Below are 12,718 nucleotides of genomic sequence, written 5' to 3'. Positions count from 1 at the left end.
GGACTTTTAAGTTTGCTTATCAATTACTGATATGTGATTTCCAGCTCAGTATGGTTAAGCTGGAATGTCAAGGTTGAGCACTGATAAGGACAACAAGACTAAAGAACATTCTATTTTTGTCTCTCATCGAATCAAGGTCCACTCAGCAGTGTGAAAGTGGATCTAGTTTACTGATCACTTTATGTGCCAAAGTGGCACGTACTAAGTTATAAGGGAGAGTTATAAAAGCTTTGGATTGCAAGCACACAGTGTCGTAGTAAGAAAACAAGGCATCAATGGATCCAGTTGTGGTTCTTGTGCTCTGTGTCTCCTGTTTGCTTCTGCTTTCACTCTGGAGACAGAACTCTGTGAGAAGGAAGCTCCCACCTGGCCCTACTCCCCTGCCAATTATTGGAAATATGCTGTACTTAGGTGTAAAGAACATGAAAACATCCTTCAACAATGTAAGTACACTTTATGATTCTGCGGCGTCTTGCAAAGGGTAAGTACATTTACCCATATTTTTAAGCAAAATACATTTTTGGAAGCACAGTATTATATCACTGTAAAGCATATTACTCCCTATAAATGCTAATGTTTCTTTCACCGATGTGTTATTGTCAGAAATAGCAGAGTGACATAATACATTCTGTGAGCAGAGATGCATTTAGGTCTTTGTATGGTAGAATTAGAATACCAAAGTGGCAAACTTTGGGAGTGCTGCTTTCCTTCTTTGTTTTATAGCCATTTGCTACATTTTTTTCTAGAGATAAATGGTAAGAGATGTTTGTTATTTGAGATTTCACTCAAAAAATCATCTATTATATTAGTCATGTGTTTTATTCAGTAGAGCCTTGAAAATTGAACTGCTCTGAAGAACCAGTTTGTATGTGACATCAAGGAAATAGCTCTGGGCTCAGAAACAGCTTAAGTGAATGAATTGGTGGTATCAGGATTCTTTTCAATTCTGCACAAAGCGGCTGTCTGTGGCCAAAAATGCTGGAGGATGTTAGAAATTGTTCTTCCAGGAGATGGTGCACGTCCTGGTGCTTCCTGTGTGGTGCTCATTCTTTCTGTGCTGGTAATACCAGCAGGTCACAGAGTGGGGTGGGAATCAGAATCACCTGGAGTGACTATATAAGTGTTCATCACAGGGATACGGAGTCAGGATCCATATGGGAAGAGGTTTACAGGGGATTCTGAAGCCATCCGCTGTGCATTGGTCTCAACAAAATGTGTGGGGCTGATTAATTGCTCAAGCATCACAGGTTAAATAAGCAGAGGTTCAAATTTGAGTCTTCTCTATATAAGTGAGTGACACCTATAATGAATTTGGACTTCTTTGATCTCAGTTTCTCTGTTTGTAAAACAGGGCAAATAATCCCGCTGAATGTATTTGGTGTGAATATTAATTGTAATCTGTATACCAATTGACAGGGCATTGTGTGGCACATCATAGGCCATCCATAAGTGGCAGCTACAACAGTCACCTTTTTGTTTATGAATGAATTTGAGAAATATTGTAGGCTGTATGTGGCAAATAAAGACAGAAAGTTTACAATGAATATATTAGCCTTAATTAGGCACAGTATATAGACTAATTAGTGTCTTGCTTTGCTATTATCTGCCTCTCCTTTTCTAGTTCTCAAAAGTCTATGGCCCTGTGTTCACTGTGCATTTTGGCATGAAGCCCATTGTGGTGTTGCATGGATATGAAGCAGTGAAGGAAGCCCTGATTGATACGGGAGAGGAGTTTTCGGGAAGAGGCCATCTCCCAGTGGTTGAAAGAGTTAATAAAGGACATGGTATGTGTGCACGTGCCTGTGTCAGTATTGATAATGGGGGTGGGAGGACTTAAAACACATACTCAAACATCTCCACAGGCAGACCTTGGCCCAACCACGTAGCTGCCAATTGTCAGTTCACTCTTCCTTGCCTGCGATCTCCCTCCTAGTTTCTGCTCCCTATCTGTTAGGGATCATTTTCAGCAATGGAAAGAGATGGAAGGAGACCCGGCGCTTTTCGCTCATGACCCTGCGCAATTTTGGGATGGGGAAGAGAAGCATCGAGGACCGTGTTCAAGAGGAAGCCCGCTGCCTTGTGGAGGAGCTGAGAAAAACCAATGGTGGGTGCCTCATTGCTCTGTAGTGCTGACTTTAACAGACTGCTCTCTCCTGCAATGACATCCTTGGAAACATCTCAGGAGCAGCTAGATCTTTCATTACAGGCAGTGGCTGTCAGCCCTCACATGGAGGAAGGCTGCTTTGAAGCGGAGACTAAGGGAGCTTTTCTGTATTCTGTTTATTGGTACAATTGTGTGTAGAGTGTGGTATAATCCTATTTTCTTCTGAACTTTGTTTCTTTGACTTCAAATCAGAAATCATAAAATAGGTTTGAGTTAATTTCTGAAAGAATTAATGAGAACTGTTTTCCCCATAGCATGCATGTGGGTTACCTATTCCAGAATATTTCACCAGAAAATACTTGGAGACCAGACATGGAATGAATGACTCCATCACACCCTTGTATAGCTGGAACAAAGTCACATATTATTTCATTCCATTGGGCTATATTTGTACCACAATCATCGCTGACATAACTGAGGGTTTCTTTCAGGGCGGTGCCTGTTCTGTCCACTAATGATGCCATTTAGGGTTTTAGTTGCTTAGGCATGTCTCACCATTATTCTCATCAGTTATTATTTCTCTGTAAACACCACACTATTTAAAAGCAGCCAACATTAATTATTTCTTGTTACCCACTACTTACTGTACTGATTTATTTATCTTGAGCAAATATATGCTAGAACAGAATTCTCTAAAACATGCAAATGGAAATTTAAAAGACAGATTTATTCAACTAGATTCCTTCTATAAGCATTTACTCTTTCGTCTGTCTTCCATAAGGGTAGCTTGGATCCATTTTCAATTTTCCATATCTATTTGCCTAATATTCAGTGAATTTTGACGTAGATATTTGTGGTAGTTAATTTCCTCCAAAAGCCAATTCTACTCAATCATGAAGTGTTTTTCATAATGAATCTGATTATCAGCTTGGTTTTCAAATTCCCTTGATTTTAAGTTTTCTTTTCCAAATGAAGTGAAAGGAAAGACTAAAAATCAGATCTCACCTGTGAATCACACAAACACACACACAGACAGACACACACACAAACACACACACACACAGGCACACAGACACACACTCCCCCAAACATCCCTAATTACCCTCCTATCTAGTGGCTAAAATAAAACATTTCTCAAAACTCAAAGTCTTGATATTTTGAAAGAAATCTGGTATAGAACCTGGTAACTCAGCAGGCTTCTTGCTGTTCAGTGCCCTACCATTTATTCAGAACACTTTTGATTCAAGTCACCCTTACTAAGGCTCCATGGTGTGATTTTTGGAGCTCTTTATTTAAAAAGTTCTTTGATCATTTGAATATAAGAAACCCATTTTATAGACTAGCCACGAAAAAAAAAAAAACAACAAAAAACAATAAGCAAAAAACAAACAAAGAACCCTACTTTCGTATAACTTAATTTCTTAACCTGTAAAATGATAGATTTGGCCTAACTGATGGACAAAAATTTGCTAAAACATACCATTCTGTTGACGGCAATTCAGAATAATATCCCATAATACACAAAAGTATAGCTTTCCCAAATAAATTAAATTTGGATGATAATTGGAATTTACGGAAATTTAGTTTCTAAAGAGGGGAATGCATTTTCTTTTCTTTTTTCCTTTTACATTGAAATGATAAATAAGATGACTCCATTTATCACTTTAGTTTTTAAATTTTCTTTACCTGGAATTTATATTTTATTTTTAAATTTTATTTATTTTTTAAAAATTTTTTAAAAATTTTATTTTGTAGATATACATTGTGGCTGATTATTGTTGCCCATCACCAAAACCTCCCTCCCTCCCCCTCCCCCCGTCTGGAATTTATATTTTAAATATAAATTTCACATTTCTTTTTTTAGACAAACAAATCCATCTTATACTTACTGTTCATTTATGTGAGTTTTTCTTCTCATACAACATGGATGCATACTGCTTTTCATATTTGTTCCTTTAAATACAGAAATTCAGACACAGTCTCTCTCTACTTAGTTCCATTTAATTGGCTGAGCACATGATTCTTTCAGCTATTCAGTATATATAAATAGTTTTCAGGTCCTCAAGTATTCTCTCTCTTTTTTTATCTCAAAGCTTTATGGTCTACAGACATTGTAGACAGATTCGATTCTCCTTTGAAAACTTGAATTACTAGGTTTTTAAAAACTTTTTTATTTCTTACAAAATAACAGACACCTTCGGTTAAAAGGGTGTAAATAAAGGCAGGAGATGTGAATTGAGCACTTGAAATACCATTATTTAACTAGTGAGATTCTAATGGTCAACTGAGGTTTGTTTTGTTTTGTTTTGTTTTCAAAAGATGACCGGTAAGGGGATCTTAACCCTTGACTTGGTGTTGTCAGCACCACTCTCTCCCAAGTGTGCTTCCCTATATAGGGTCCGAACCCAGGGCCTTGGTGTTATCAGCACCACACTCTCCTGAGTGAGCCACTAGCTGGCCCCTAACTGAGGTTTAAGGTACAGGTGATGTGTTGATTTTATGCATGCTAAATTCTTTTTTGCTCTTCAGGGAATTTATAGGTAAGGAAATTTCTAAATTACCTTTACTTTTAATATAGTCAAAGTGTTCACATGTACATTTTGGATTGTTTTCAATTTTTTAGCTTCACCCTGTGATCCCACTTTTATCCTTGGCTGTGCTCCCTGCAATGTGATCTGCTCCATTATTTTCCGGAATCGTTTTGATTATAAAGATCAGAATTTTCTTAACTTGATGGAGAAATTCCGTGAAATCATGAGGATTCAAAGCTCCCTGTGGATCCGGGTGAGGTCAAAACACTGTCTTTCTGAGAAACCACTAGTGCTCTTTTTCCTGACAGGTCCAGAATTCTATATACACCATGCTGTGGAGTGATTGTGTGCACACCACAGTCCTGCCTGAGCCTGATGGAGTGCACATCAGGGAAAGATGCCCTAGCAACATTTTTACCCACAGGAAAACAAGTGCAAAAGTACCGGGCTTTCTTTCAAGCTCATTAGATCCTTGACCTGCAGTTTTTCCACTAACCACCAAAGCCATTTCTATAAAGTACTTTGTCGACTTTCCAAAGGATGCCCATATCACTCAATGGACATCCAGGCCCTTTTTGAAGGCCTCCTTTACTCACAAGTCTTGTTGTACAATGAACACTTAGAGACCTCTTTGTCATACTAATTGGCAGAAATATTCTGATTTAGGAAGAGAATATGTCCTTCAAGGAGGGAGAATGCTGGGGACCATAGAAACTGCCAGGAAACACTTAGTAGGGTAGGGGTGTTTTATGCTTCAGCTGGGATTCTATCTGACAAGGTATCTGTGCTGGGAATGACAAAATAATTCATTTTATCTGTATGAACCATAAACAAAGTTCACAATTTTCCCTGTGCTGAATTGGCATGCCTTTCACTTCGCCTAAACACTAATTATGTGCTCTTAGAAAAGTCACTCTACTGCATTGATGCATCATAGTTCAGTGTCGAGATATCTTTGACCCTCTCCCACTTCTAAAATAGTGGTTTTATTTCTAAGGCTGCTTGATGGAAAGAAAAACAACAAGGTCTCGCTTTATGCTCTAGAGAAGGTTGGGTAATCTCCCTTAACCTCCGTCGTCATCTACAAAATATTAATAATAAACATTCGCATCATTTTATATTTTCAGGTTGTAGGGCAGAATTAACGCAGAAAAAATGGAAATTGATATAAAGATATTTTTATACTATAAAAATGATGTCTGAATCTAGAACATAGTTATATCTTTGGTCTTCTATCAGTATGCTCACCCTCAAATTGTTCTGTAGGCAAAGAGAATTGCTCATATATATACAATGTAAACTACCCTTCCAATATGAACACCACATTGCTTTCTTTTTTAATATTTTTAATTTATTTTATTTTTATTTTTTTATGTACTTAAGAGCAATTTTTAATTTTTGTTTTATTTATTTATTTATTTTTAATCTTATTTTATTTTGTCAATATACAATGTTGTTGACTATTGGGGCCAATTATGAACCCCCCCCTTTCTCTCCCCCCTCCCTCCTACCAATGTCCTTTCTGTTTGCTTGTTGTATCAACTTCAAGGAATTTTAATTGTTGTGACTTCTTTTGTCCCCCCCTCCCCGGTTGTATGTGTATTTATTTATTTATTTATTATTAGCTCCCACAAATAAGTGACAACATGTGATATTTCTCTTTCTGTGCCTGACTTGTTTCACTTAATATAATTCTCTCTCGGGCCATCCATGTCATTGCAAATGGTCGTATTTCATTCTTTTTTGTAGCAGAGTAGAATTCTATTGTGTAGATATACCACATTTTCCATATCCACTCATCTGATGCTGGACATTTGGGCTGGATCCAACTCTTAGCTATTGTGAATAGTGCTGCAATAAACATTGGAGAACAGGTATATCTCTCACTTGATGATTTCCATTCCTTTGGATATATTCCCAGCAGTGGGATAGCTGGGTCATATGGTAGATCTATCTGCAGTTGTTTGAGGAACCTCGATAACATGTCCCAGAGAGGCTGCACCATTTTGCAGTGCCACCAACAACATATGAGACATCCTTTCTCTCTGCACAATCACCAACATTTATCATTTACAGTCTTTTGGATATTAGCCTTCCTAACTGGGGTGAGATGGTATCTCAGTGTGGTTTTAATTTGCATTTCCCGAATGCTGAGTGATGTTGAACATTTCTTCATATGTCTGTTGGCCATTCGTATATCTTCCTTTGAGAAATGCCTATTTAGCTAGTTTGCCCATTTTTTAATTGGGTTACTTGTTTTGTTGTTGTAAAGTTGTTTCAGTTCCTTATATATTCTGGATATTAATCCTTTGCCAGATGTACATTTTGCAAATATTTTCTCCCACTCTGTTGGTTGTCTTTTAACTCTGTTAATTGTTTCTTTTGCTGTGCAGAAGCTTCTTAGTTTGATATAATCCCATTTGTTTATTTTTCCTTTGGTTGCCCTTGCTTTTGGGGTCGTATTCATGAAGCTTGTGTCCAGTCCTATTTCCTGAATTTTTTCTCCTATGTTTTCTTTAAGAAGTTTTATTGTTTCAGGGTGTATATTTAAATCCTTAATCCATTTTGAGTTGATTTTAGTATACAGTGAGAGGTATGGATCTAGTTTCATTCTCCTGCATATGGATATCCAGTTATCCCAGCACCATTTGCTGAAGAGGCACTCTCTTCTCCAGTGTATGTGCTTGGTTTCTTTGTCAAAGATCAGGTGGCTGTAGGTGTGTGGGTTGATTTCTGGATCCTCTATTCTATCCCACTGATCAGTGTGTCTGTTTTTATGCCAGTACCATGCTATTTTGGTTATTATAGCTTTGTAGTATAGTTAAAAGTCAGGTAGTGTTATGCGGCCAGCACTATTTTTTTTTTTTTTGCTCAGAATTGCTTTGGCTATGCGTGGTCTTTTTTTATTCCATATAAATATCTGGATAGGTTTTTCCATTTCGGAGACAATTGTCATTGGAATTTTAATGGGGATTGCATTGAATTCGTATATCACTTTGGGTGGTATGGACATTTTCCCAATGTTGATTCTTCCAATCCAAGGCCATGGGATATCTTTACATCTTCTTGTGCCCTCTTTAGTTTATCTCAGCAGTGGTTTGTAGTTCTCATTACAGAGATTTTTCATACTCTTGGTTAACTCAATTCCTGAGTATTTTATTTCTTTGGTGGCTATTGTAAATGGGAAGCTTTCTTGATTTCTCTTTCTGTATGTTCACTATCGGAGAATAGAAATGCTACTGATTTTTGTGTGTTGATTTAGTATCCTGATACTTTGCCAAAATCATTTATCAACTCCAAGGGTTTTTTGCAGAGGCTTTAGGCTGTTCGATGTATAGGATCATGTTATCCGCAAAGAGAAACAGTTTAACTTCATTATTTCCAATCTGGATAGCCTTTATTTCCTTCACTTTTCTGATTTCTCTGGCTAGTAATTCCAACACTGTGTTGAATAGTAGTGGTGAGAGTGGGCCACCTTGCCTAGTTCCTGCTCTTAAAGGAAACGCTTTCAGCTTTTCCCCATTCAGTATGATATTGGTAGTGGGTTTATCATATATGGCTTTAATGATGTTGAGATACTTTCCATCTATACCTAAGTTATAGAGAGTCTTTGTCATGAAAGAATGTTGAATGTTATCAAATGCTTTTTCAGCATCTATAGAGATGATCATATGGTCCCTGTGTTTGATTTTATTGATATGGTGTATCACATTTATTGATTTGTGTATGGTGAAAAAACCCTGCATCCCTGGGATGAATCCCACTTGATCATGGTGTATAATTTTGCATATGTGTTGCTGTGCTCAGTTAGCTAGTATTTTATTGAGGATTTTTGCTTTCATATTCATCAAGGATATCAGCCTGTAGTTTTCTTTTTTAGTTGTATCTTTCTCTGTTTTGGTTTCAGGGTGATGGTTGCTTCATAGACCGTGTTTGTGGGAATTGCCTCTGTATCAGTCCTCTGAAATATTTTGTAGAGAATTGATGTCAATTACTCTTTGAGTGATTGGTAAAATTCTGCTGTGAATCCATTTGGTCCTGAGCACTTCTCTGTTGGGTGCCTTCTGGTAACAGCTTAAGTCTCTTTTATTGTTATTGGTCTGTTCATATATTCCTCATCTTCTTGGCTCAGTTTTGGTAGCCTGTGTGTGTCCAGAAATGTATCAATTTCCTCCAAATTTTCAAATTAGTTAGCATATAGTTGTTTATAGTAGTCTGAAATGATTCCTTATATTTCAGATGTATCAGTTGTGATATCACTTTTTTCATTTCTAATTTTTGTTATTTGGATCTTCTCTCTTCTTTTTTCAGTTTGCTGTGCTAATGGTTTGTCAATTTTATTTATCTTTTCAAAGAGCGAACTTTTTGATTCATTGATCATTTGTATTGTTTTTTAGGTTTCAATTTCTTTATGTTCTGCTCTGATCTTATAGATTTCTTTTTGTCTCCTAACTTTGGGTTTGGATTGTTCTTGTTTTTCTAGTTCTTTAAGGTGAAGTATCAGGTTGTTCACTTGTCATTTTTCCATTCTTCTGAAGTAAGCATTTAACGTGATAAATTTCCCCCTTAGTACTGCTTTTGCAGTATCCCACAGGTTTTTTTATGATGCATCATTATTTCCATTAGTTTCAATAAAGTTTTTATTTCCTGTTTGATTTCTTCTTGGACCCGTATGTCATTAGGCAGAATGCTGTTTAACTTCCATGTGTTTGTATAGTTTCCAGAATTTCATTTGTTATTGATTTCTAATTGGAATCCATTGCGGTCTGAGAAATACATGGTATAATTCCAAGTTTTTTGAATTTGCTGAGACTTGATTTGTGACCTAACATGTGACCTATCCTGGAGAGTGATCCATGTGCTGATGAGAAGAAAGAATATTCTGAGGTTTTTGGATGTAATGTTCTGTATATATCTGCCAAGTCTAATTGGTCCAGAATGTTTTTCAGATCTTGTGTTTCTCTGCTAAACCTTGACTAGATGATCTGTCCAATATTGACAGTGGGGTGTTCAGGTTCCCTGCTATTATGGTATTAGTGTCCATTTCCTTCTTTAGGTCTAATAGAGTTTGTTTTATAAATCTGGCTGCTATGACATTGGGTGCATATACATTTATGATTGTTATGTCTTCTTGATTGAGCAATCTTTTTATCATTATGTAGTGGACCTCATTATCTCTTTTTATACCTTTTACTTTAAAATCTATTTGATCAGATATAAGAATAGCTACTCCAGCTCATTTTTCATTTCTGTTTGCATGGTAAATCTTTTTCAATCCTTTCACTCTTAGTCTATGTGAGTCTTTATGGGTGAGGTGGGTCTCTTGAAGACAGCATATAGTTGGGTCCACCTTTTTAATCCAGTCTTTCATTCTGTGTCTTTTGAGTGGGGAATTTAATCCTTTTTCTTTAAGAGTTGTTATTGAAGAGTGTTGATTTACTCCTAGCATTTTACTGATTTTTGTTTGGATGTCTTAAGTGTCTTTTGTTCCTTTCTTTCAGATTTACTGTTTGTCTTCTGTATTTGTTGGTTTCTTGGGTTGTAGATAAACATTTTTTTCTCTTGCTTGTTACCATTTTTTTTTACTAGTGGGTTTTGATTTTTCTTGAGTTTTTGCATTGTAGTTATTTTTCAGATACCAAACCCAGTACTCCCTTGAGAATTTCTTGTAAGGGTCGTCATGTGGTAGTGAACTCTCACAGTTTTTGTTTTCTGAGCAATATACTATTTTCTCTTCATTTTGGATGGATAGCCTTATGGGGTAGAGTATTCTTGGCTGGCAAGCTCTGTCTTTTCGTCTTTTGAATATATTTTTCCATTCCTTTCTGGCTTTTAGGATTTATGATGACTTCTGATGTTAGTCTGATTTGGGCTCCCTTACAGGTGATTTGATGCTTCTGTCTTGCAGCTTTTAGGATTCTCTCTTTGTCTTTGGGTTTGCCAATTTGACTATAACATGTCTTGGAGAAGATCTTTTTGGGTTGAATACATTTGGGGATCTTTTAACTTCCTGAATCTGAAGATCTGTGTCTTTTCCTATACCTGGGAAGTTTTCTGCCAGTATTTTGTTGAATACATTTTTAGTGCAATCTCCTTTTCCCTCCCCTTTTGTAATACTTATGACTCGGATATTTGAGCACTTAAGGTTCTCTGATATCTCTCTTCAATTTTCTTCAGGGCATTGATTTCCTTGTACATTTCTTCTTTCAGGTCCTGTGTATTTTTCCTCATTTCATCATGTTGTCTATCTGAATTTTCTTGTATCTCATTTAGTTTCTTTAGAATTATCACTTGAAATTCCTTGTCAGATATTTCAAGGGCTTTTTGTTCTATAGGATCTAGAGCTTGAGAGTTATTACCCTTTGGTGGTGCACTCTCTTGATTTTTCATATTTCTAGTATCTTTCCTTTAATGTTTAGTCATTGTGGCAGGGGATTTTATGGTCCACTGGTTTGACACTATTGTCTGGTTAGGATGCTTTTGGGGCTGTCAATTTGGTATTGGTGCCTCAGTGTCTTCTCTGTTGGCTATTAGTGCCTTGGGTGAGTGCTCACCTTGGGTCTTGGGCCTCTCTGGGGAGGAGCCTCTCTGGTCAGCATTCAGTCACCCGGCTGGGCTGGGGTTGGAGTTGTGTGGCAGGGGGAAGGCCTACCTGCTGTGTCGTGCGCTGGCACTACAGGGTGTGTGGTCTCTGTGGATTTTGAGCTTCTCCAGCTCATTGCCTCCCTGGTCCTCATGCACTCGGCCAGTCTAGAGTTGTATTGTGTGGCAGCAGTGAGGCCTACCTGCTGGGTTGCGTGCCGGCAACTTCTTTCATATTTATTGCTATAATTTCTAAGTAGGGCTTGGTATATGGCATATATCTTCATTATATGTTTCTTATTTAATAAATTATTGTTTTCTTTTTCAGATCTGCAATACTCTTCCTTTTCTCTTTGATTATTTCCCAGGGATTCATAAGATATTATTTACAAATATTGCTATTCTAAATAGTTATATGTTGGGGAAAATAAAAGAACACCAAGAATCTTTGGACATTAACAATCCTCGAGACTTTATTGATTGCTTCCTCATAAAAATGGAGCAGGTAAGATTTTAGTAACAGCTCAGTCCTTTTTTTCCTTGAACATTAAGTATTTTATTGAATAGTTCTGTATCTACTAGGAATGTTTCAATGGTCAGGCCAGTAATGCTTGACAAGCATTTTCAGTATCTATGGTGTACATAAACATTGCACTAAACATTGTGGAAAATATATAATTAAATTGTTAAGTAATTAGAATGCATTGACCCTGTTCTTCAGGTAAAAATAAACTACCAGACAAGTAACAGATGCACACTTCAGTCAGACAGAAAAAATTACAAAAAATTAGAACATACAAAATATCCTGTCATAATATGAATATGTACAAGTATTTTTTCCTCTTCCATATTTTCAAAAATTTCGAGTAACATATTGTTTTAACTCTTTTTAAATTTTTTGGTGAATTTCAACTGTGAAGTCATCTGGTCCTGGACCTTTCTTTTTCATTTTCTTTCTCTCTTTTTTTTTGTTTTTTGGAGTTTTTATTTACTAATTCTTTACTTGTAGGTTTGTTCACATTTTGTATTTTACCTTGAATCAGTTTTGGTAATTTTTTGTTCATAGGAAGTTTTCCATTTTTCCAGATTATCAACTTTGTTGATATAGAATTGTTTATAGTATTCTTTTAAAATAGGATTATATTATTATTATATTAGAACTTATAATAGCTTTTAGTTCCTCAAATCAGTAGTAATGTCCCTGCTTTCATTTTTGAATTATTTGTTGTTGTCTCCTCTTTTTTCATTTAGTCAGTTTAGCTGTTTGTCAATGTTTTCGATCTTTTCAAAGGACCAGTATTTGGTGTCCTTGATTGTTCTACTGCTGCTCTCCTGTTTAAAAAATATCTTATTCATTCTGGTGGTTTTGAGTCTAGATTGCTGTTTTGTTTGTTAGTTCCTAGGTTGTAAGGTTATGCTGTTGATTAGAGGTACAGTTGATATCTAGTATTGTTCAAATCTTGTATTTCCTTCTTGATATTTTGTCTAGATAGTCTATCCT

The 12,718-nt window shown here is 36.4% G+C and overlaps 1 protein-coding gene across 3 annotated transcripts in view; it reads left to right on the top strand.

The window, feature by feature from the left end:
• The first annotated feature begins 275 nt into the window (after positions 1–275).
• The window catches only part of LOC134382536 (cytochrome P450 2C18-like), a 36,490-nt gene continuing 24,047 nt past the window's right edge, over positions 276–12,718 (top strand). The window contains exons 1-5 of one of the 3 annotated variants that reach the window (XM_063103149.1): positions 276–443; positions 1,622–1,784; positions 1,955–2,104; positions 4,728–4,888; positions 11,546–11,722. In XM_063103149.1, coding sequence (XP_062959219.1) covers positions 276–443; positions 1,622–1,784; positions 1,955–2,104; positions 4,728–4,888; positions 11,546–11,722 — 819 coding nt within the window. The other 2 variants (XM_063103150.1, XM_063103151.1) reach the window with 2 other exon arrangements.

The sequence above is a fragment of the Cynocephalus volans genome, chromosome 7, assembly GCF_027409185.1.
Source record: "Cynocephalus volans isolate mCynVol1 chromosome 7, mCynVol1.pri, whole genome shotgun sequence".
NCBI lineage: Eukaryota > Metazoa > Chordata > Mammalia > Dermoptera > Cynocephalidae > Cynocephalus > Cynocephalus volans.
This window is presented reverse-complemented; position numbering and strand designations above follow the sequence as displayed.